Below are 7,407 nucleotides of genomic sequence, written 5' to 3' on the forward strand. Positions count from 1 at the left end.
ACATGCAAACCCCACTGTCAACAATGGCGTGTCACACAATTCCTTCACGTGCATACGCTCACAGGATTCTGCTTTAGAGTGCCTAACATGCATTGCACATACAAATGTGCATTTAATGCTAAGTAGCAGTTGAACATGTCACTTCTGCCTTGTGTCATTTGTTGCAATTTTCAGCAACTAATGCACCCTTCTCACCATCAGGCACCAACGAGTGAAACATGGAAAACTGTTGCAAATGGCTTCCAGGCAAAGTGCAACTTTCCCAACTGTGTTGGAGCAGTCGACGGGAAGCATGTACAAATACAGGCCCCGCCAAACTCGGGCAGCTTGTACTACAATTACAAGGTACTGGTGCTTACTTTTTACATTGTGTGGTAAGGATTATACAACGCAGCACTTTGGCATTACAGGGAACCTTCTCCATCGTTTTGATGGCCGTCTGTGACAGCGACCTCAAGTTTGTCGTTGTGGATGTTGGAGCATTTGGTCGTCAGAGCGATGGGGGCACGCTTAGCTTGTCACGGTTTGGCAAGTGCCTCGAAAATGGCAAACTTGGCCTTCCCGCCCCAGAGACCCTGCCCGGCACAAACACACAGGCACCACACGTATTTGTAGGAGACGACGCTTTTCAGCTACGGCAGGACTTCCTCAAGCCCTACTCGGGACGACAACTGGGTAGTGAGAAGCGAATTTTCAACTACAGGCTCAGCAGGGCAAGGTAACTGCCGTTATTATCAGCTTTACAGCAAAGCACTGAAACATTGTAATGCAAACTGGACTTTTTCATTTCCTTCTAGGAGTTGTGCGGAGAACACTTTCGGTGTAATGGTTTCTAGGTTCCGAATTTTACGCCGCGCCATCAACTTGCTGCCAAAGAATGTGGACTACATCGTGATGGCATGCTGTGTGCTTCACAACTTTCTTCGGGACGACGCCATCTACATGTCCCAGTGCTACGATGACGTAACTGCACAAGAGCAGGAAAAGAGTGGCTGCGATGGCACTGCACTGATGAGTCTGCAGCCACCTGTTGGCCACAACTACACTAGATCCGCAGCAGCCACACGGGATCTGTACTGCGATTATTTTGTAAGCGTGCACGGTGCCATCCCATGGCAGCAAAAGCATGCTGGCGTGCGACCGTGACTTTCTGTGCGCTAGCGTGCAAAAAACGTGCTCACTTCCTAGGAAGCAACCCATTTCTGACATAGATGCTTACGACGACACTGCACTCACAGAAAGAGTTCATTAAACATGCTTACTGCGTTTAAAAAATTTCACTTCTTTTCCTTTCACTTTGTCTTCAATGTAAGAACACTTAGGCTGTTTGCCGGCTTTGCTACATTGCTGTGCACGTTTGAAGCAAACGAGCGTTTCAGATACGCCAGAACATCACCAACTAAATGCATTCAATATAATGAAAAGAAGTGCAATAGTTCCAGCCTTTCGGGCTTCAGCACGCACACAAGGGGTGCGTGTTGGAGCCAACGTTTCGACAAGTGCACTTGTCTTCGCCAAGGCTGCAACGTAGTTCCAGCCTTCACATTACTTCATCCATTCCTGCCGTTCTTTTGGATCACACACACAAGGCCTTTCCTCGAACATGTCACACACCACGGAGGTTGTACAGTTAATTAGTACAGTATGAACTGCAAAGAGGTATGATTTTTAGCACTCCGCGCCAAAAAAAAAAAAAAAAAAACTATCAAGCACACTTTTTTTTACACAGGCTCGGAAAATAAATCGACGACGCTGCTCATGCACTACAAGGCGTATCAAGAGTGCTTCAATACAACGAATGTGGACATTCAGGTAGAATTCAGAGAAGGTAGGAGCATCAAGAGACGAAAAGTTGTTCAACTCGGGGTGTCGCTGGAGGAGATTGCCACAAGCGCTACTGTCGAAACGTTGCCTCAAGCGACCCCCTATCAACGAGTGCTCTTGTTGAAACGTTGCGTTTGAAAGGAAGCCAACGCACGACAAGTGCACTGGTCGAAACCTTGGCTCCAGCGACATTCCGTGTTGAAAAATTTTTCGTCTGTTCACTACAGCAAAGAATGTACAGATGAGATCACGGTCGCGATACAGCAGCAGTGATCGCGAATAGCTTGTACGTAAAAAAATATGAAAGTTGTGGCGACATTCGACGGTCGCTTCTTCAGGCGTAGGCTCGTATTATAACTCACGACTCGCGCTAGTACATGCACAAAAGTACGTGTAGTGCGAGCACACAAAGATAACATCACAAGGTACAAACAAAAAGCTGCGCAACAAGGACAATCGCACACATGCGATGGACACCCCATGGCCATGAACTGCAATGTATTCGCGTGTTGCAGCTGCTCAGCTCTACAAAACCTCACTTCATTCGTTACTAAGTCAAAAGACGCATAAAAATGGAGGAAAGTAACCAGATGTACGAGCTTTTATTTCCTCTATTCAGCGCGTCACTAGTGATCGTACGTACCAGACTCGGTAATCCACATCTCCGCACGCGCTGATCCACCACAACCCACAACACAAAAACGTCGACGCAATTTCGACGGCTCAGCCGGACCGGCGCTATTTCGACGGAACTCGACAGAAAAACGTCGACGCAATTTTGACGGCTTGGCCGGGTCGGCGCAATTTCGACGGGTCTCGACTGAAAAATCGCTCCGCCGCTGCGAACAGAGCGAAAAATTTCCAACATGTTGGTCGCTCGCCGCTGACCGCTGCGGCGAGAGCGATCGGCCGTTTTTTTCGCTGCGAGCGAATTCGCAGCCTGAAAATCGCTACTTTTTGTGTCATGTGAAACGGCCTTAACTAGTACCTTCGCGATTAAACGTTTTCATTTCCATATTTAACAGTGGAGCTGTCGATGCTGGCCGTAATTTGTCTGTCGGAAACAGAAATGATTATCCTAATCAACTGGCACGCGCTCTCTTCCTCGTCTTCTTCATAGTCGTCGTCTTCTTCTTCTTCGCTCCCTAAATAAGTGCGGTGTTTACTCCAGCGCGGGATACAATCACCTGATGGGCGAGAGAAAGAATTTAGAGAGAGAGAAAGAAAGAGCAAGAGTGAGAGAGATAGATATAAAAAAGAAGAGACAAGGATTTTTGGTGAAAAAGAGTTGTTATCGAGGCGAGATTCGAACCCGTGTTCCGTCGATGCCAAAACGAGCATCCTTACCACTCTGCTACCCAGACGCCCTGGCATAACATTGCATAGCGTTGCGTAGTGTAGTGTAGCAAGGGGGTTGGAAAGGGAAATGAGGTTGGGTAGGAGAGATGTGAGGGTGAACAGAAGGAAAAAGAGGAGGGAAGATGATAAAGCAAAGCATAGAAGTAATGGGACAAAGGTAAATAGAAAGAAAGAAAGAAAGAAAAGTGAAGACCGAAAAAATTAAAGGAGAAAGAAAAAGATAGAAATGAAGAGGAAGCAAGAGAGAGAGAGAGAGAAAAGTAAGAAAGGGAGAGAAAGTGATGGTGACAAAGGAGAGAGTGAAGAAGCGAAGTGAGGATGAGGAGGAGAGATGAGAGGGTTAGGGGAAGACAGGATAAGCAAGGTAAAAATACTCAGAAACAAATGCCGAAAGAGAAATAAAAAGTGAAAGAGGGACAATCAAAATTGACAGAGAGAGATGGGAAAAAAAAGGAAGCAAGCGAGAAATAGAAAGAGAGAGGGTAAAGGGAAGTAATAGAATGCAAAATAGCAACAGCAAGGCAGAGAAATAAACAGATCGAGAGAGAGAAAGAATTAAGTACAGAAAAAATACGGGAAAAAACGGAAAGAGGGGAAAACAAAGAAAGACAGGGCAAAAGAACGAAAAAACTAAAGAGAAACAAGGAATGCCGGCTCCGCACTTTCTTCAGTCTTCGCGCCATTAGTGAGGATGTGCCTTGTTTGTTTTTTACGAAAATGGTTCTCGATTTAGAGAACTGCCTGCTTTACATTGGGGGAGCAGTGACCAGGGAAGTCGCGGTGAGAACTATCAATGGATCCGAATTAATGGCAGCGGCAAAATGTTAATCCCTCATTTCAGCAGTAACAGTGGCGCAATGTTATTGGATAACATTTTTTCTCGGATTGTGCGTTTGGTTTGAAATTCTTCTTGACTTTGACAAACAGCAAGGTTATTTTCCGTCGGAAACGCGAAACCTTATTTGAAATGTTTGAGCGTTAAGAGCAGGTGGACCAACAAGGCCGCGACTAACACTACAAACGCTGCCCGATTCCGCATGGGGCTGCTACAAAATTGGGGCACTTGGGCTAGTGGGGTTTAGGTGAACAGCAGAGGTTGCGTCACACAGCCGCTCGGCTTGTGTTGCTTCTGATATGTTCAGGTTGCCAAAGACACCGACGCCACGGTCCAGTGCCCGAATATTAAAACCTTATTCTGGGGCGGTTCGAAATTAGACGCCAGAGCGAAGGTGTAAAATAAATAATAAGTACAGGAGCTTTTACCTTCTTCAGTACACGGAGGCCAGCGACGCGTGGCGCGTGGGAAAAGCGTGCTTCAACGTATAAAGACGCCAGAGAAATAAACACGCAACCCCGAGAATTACCGTGTTCTGTTTCACTAGCGTCTTCTTCTTTTTCTTCTTTGGCAAAGTCATCTGGGGCGCGTGACTTTTTCGCGGCAGGTTCTAACAATTTACATCTTCCGCGCCTGACAATCTTCAGTGGCCCAACTCCAATGGTCACAAGAGGAGTACCGGCCTTGTCTCTTCCATACCTCCTGCCAAAACTATCTAGCATGCTCTATCATGATTATTTCTAGATTAGTAAACATCAGTTACTCTACCAACTTTCCCAAATGTCATGCGCACCTTATCTTATTTATTGATGACCTCATCGTTAACATTAAATTGGTTGCTAGCCTGTACTGCGCCGGTGTGCGCACTTCTCAAACACAGCAGGTATTCTTTATACCAACATCTCCAAAAATAATAACGCTTTCCTCCCAATAGCTGCAAAGCTTTAAAGTGTCAGCGCGACCTCTAGAAGTTTCATCAGTATTAGAACTATGCAATGTAGTAGACTTCCTACCTGTTAGAAAATGTGAAGGGGTAAGCACAACCGTTTCAGTAGCGTCAGAGGGGCAGTTTAGCGGCTTAGACTTCACTATATTCACTACTTCTGTAACCATGGTATGAAGCTGCTCGAGATCGAAACATCCTGTCCCTGCAGTTTTCTGTAGGCAGCTTTTAGCAGTGCGAATAATCGTTTCCAAACTTAAACTTCACCAAGAACCACCTTCTGCAATGAATGCATTTCCAGTGAACGTGATTAGTACAGCAAAAGTCTTGCTCTTGGAAGATAGGCGAAATTCGGTACATCTCTTTTATTTCACGCCTGGCAGCCCGAATCGCTAAAGTATTGTCGGAATAAACAAAACTACGGAAGCTCATAGGTAACAGCAGCACAAACGAAACGAAACACAAGGAAGACACGGGACAGAGACACGGGACAGCACTCTGTCCCGTGTCTTCCTTGTGTTATGTTTCGTTTGTGTTGTTGTTACCTATGAACTATGCATCACCAACTAGCCTGCCAGCAATTGTTATTGAATTAGGGATGCCACGTCGCGAGACAAACCGACGAAATGCCATTAAATATGACCTAGCGTGATATCACTGCACATTTCTATGTGGATAGCCCGAACGCGGCACACGTAAAAATTGCGGGCAGCAGCGCAAAGCTTGGCACAGCGAAGCACGGACCCGTCGCCGCTCTGAAACGTTATCTGGACGGCCGCCGACGCCCGCTTTAACGGGAGTTTAACCTAATAAATATTTCTTCCTCCGTGCAATAAAACAACAATGAGGCAGTAAAAAAGTTCATAGACTCGCTCCCATGCTCGTTTCTCATGACGACAAGGCCACCTTCCGTAAGGCTGCCTTAAAGTCGAATAGGGCGATTTTATGAAACGCACTGTGACGTTTTCTTATCCTTAAACTTCTCCCTTCATCATGAAAGGGCGCCTTGTAGCGTTAATTTAAGGTTGGTTTGTGCATGCGGGCCTTAGTGATGGCGTCAGTGCGGAACGCTCTGGCCTTCTCTTGTCCAAGCGAGGTAGCCGGCCGAAGCGAGGCAGCCGATCGCCTAAGCGACTAAAGAAATAGTCCGGCTCATGCACTCGGCAGTGTTCTCTGAAGGCGAGGTCACCGACACTCCTGCTGATGACGTCAGCCTGTAGTGCATACCCCTTGGTACAGGCTTGTGTGCGTCCGCCTTTAAGACGGAAATGCCGCGGACTCTCTAAAGTTGTATCCTACTACAGGTGGTGTTGTGCTGCCGCGCTGCTTCTCCTCCGACGCTAACCCCACGGCACGCCGCTATCCTCCGCACCACTTCGCTGTGCTGTGCGATATTATTTTTAGCTCGGCGAAATCTGCGCACGACGACATTAGAAATCTGGGGAGGTGTGAAATAACAAAGGTTGCACGGCAGGCCTGCTTGCTTTGTGTCGTTTCTAAGAGCTTCAGCTCACCATTCGTCTCGATACCGCGGTGCAGGGCCCAAGTATTACCAGCTTACTGCGGGATCGATCGAAACTAAATGCGACAGGGAGAGTGTGAGATCAAGAAAAGAAGAAAACGCGGTCATGACGGGTTGTCAATATCATAACCAAATAATTTCTACAAGCTACACGAACCTGATGCGCGACCCTGTTCGTGTTCTATAAATGACCGCGCGTTTCAGTCGCATGCGACTGGGCGAGGCTCGCGTAAGCGTCCCAAATGCGTAAGGCTCAAAGAATGCAGGTAAGAACGCTTTTGGAAAGCGCATCACTCCCTGTCGTGTGTCTTCCCGTGAGGCTCTTTTCAGAAAAACATTTCTAAAATGAGTGCCTTAGGTCGATCTTTAAACGCGAAAATTGTCCGTCGGCGTCGGCGTGAACATGAGTGTTGAAAAAAACTGATCTTCACCACGTGATGACGGCACCATATGACGTCACATAACGTGAAGTGATGACAACATCATGCGTCTTCGTCCAGTGTTCAAAGATGCGCCGCTCTCGGAAGCAGTGTGAAATTAGATTAGGTGAAGAAAGCTTGCAGTGCCTCCGATCCTAGAGTGAATGTACAACCCCGTTACATGCAGAAAGACATTTCGATCCGGGCCTTGATGCAAGCAGCTCTGGACTGTTTGCACACTTTAATGCTGGCGGAGTTTCCGTCTACACGAATGGCTTTGTCACTCAGACCACCTCCATTGACTCGGCCGTTATCGCACCACCACACAACAACCTCACTTACAAGATTCGTCATGTGAGCACATTGACTGGTTCGGAACTTATTGTCCTGCTAGGTGCAGTCGGCGACATCAACCAACAACCGTCTAATCGATGGGCATTATTCCACGATTCAATAGCGGCTCCGCAATGTCTTTCGTCGGCACTTCCTCTAAACATCATCTCAA

The 7,407-nt window shown here is 47.0% G+C and overlaps 1 protein-coding gene across 1 annotated transcript; it reads left to right on the top strand.

Moving 5' to 3' along the window:
- The first annotated feature begins 404 nt into the window (after window positions 1–404).
- Window positions 405–1,146, top strand: LOC125759862 (uncharacterized). The gene is made up of 2 exons (XM_049419291.1): window positions 405–718; window positions 798–1,146. Exons 1-2 carry the CDS (start codon window positions 432–434, stop codon window positions 1,144–1,146), a joined length of 636 nt encoding a protein of 211 aa, XP_049275248.1. The 5' UTR covers window positions 405–431.
- Window positions 1,147–7,407: the final 6,261 nt, after the last annotated feature.

The sequence above is a fragment of the Rhipicephalus sanguineus genome, chromosome 9 (assembly GCF_013339695.2).
Source record: "Rhipicephalus sanguineus isolate Rsan-2018 chromosome 9, BIME_Rsan_1.4, whole genome shotgun sequence".
NCBI lineage: Eukaryota > Metazoa > Arthropoda > Arachnida > Ixodida > Ixodidae > Rhipicephalus > Rhipicephalus sanguineus.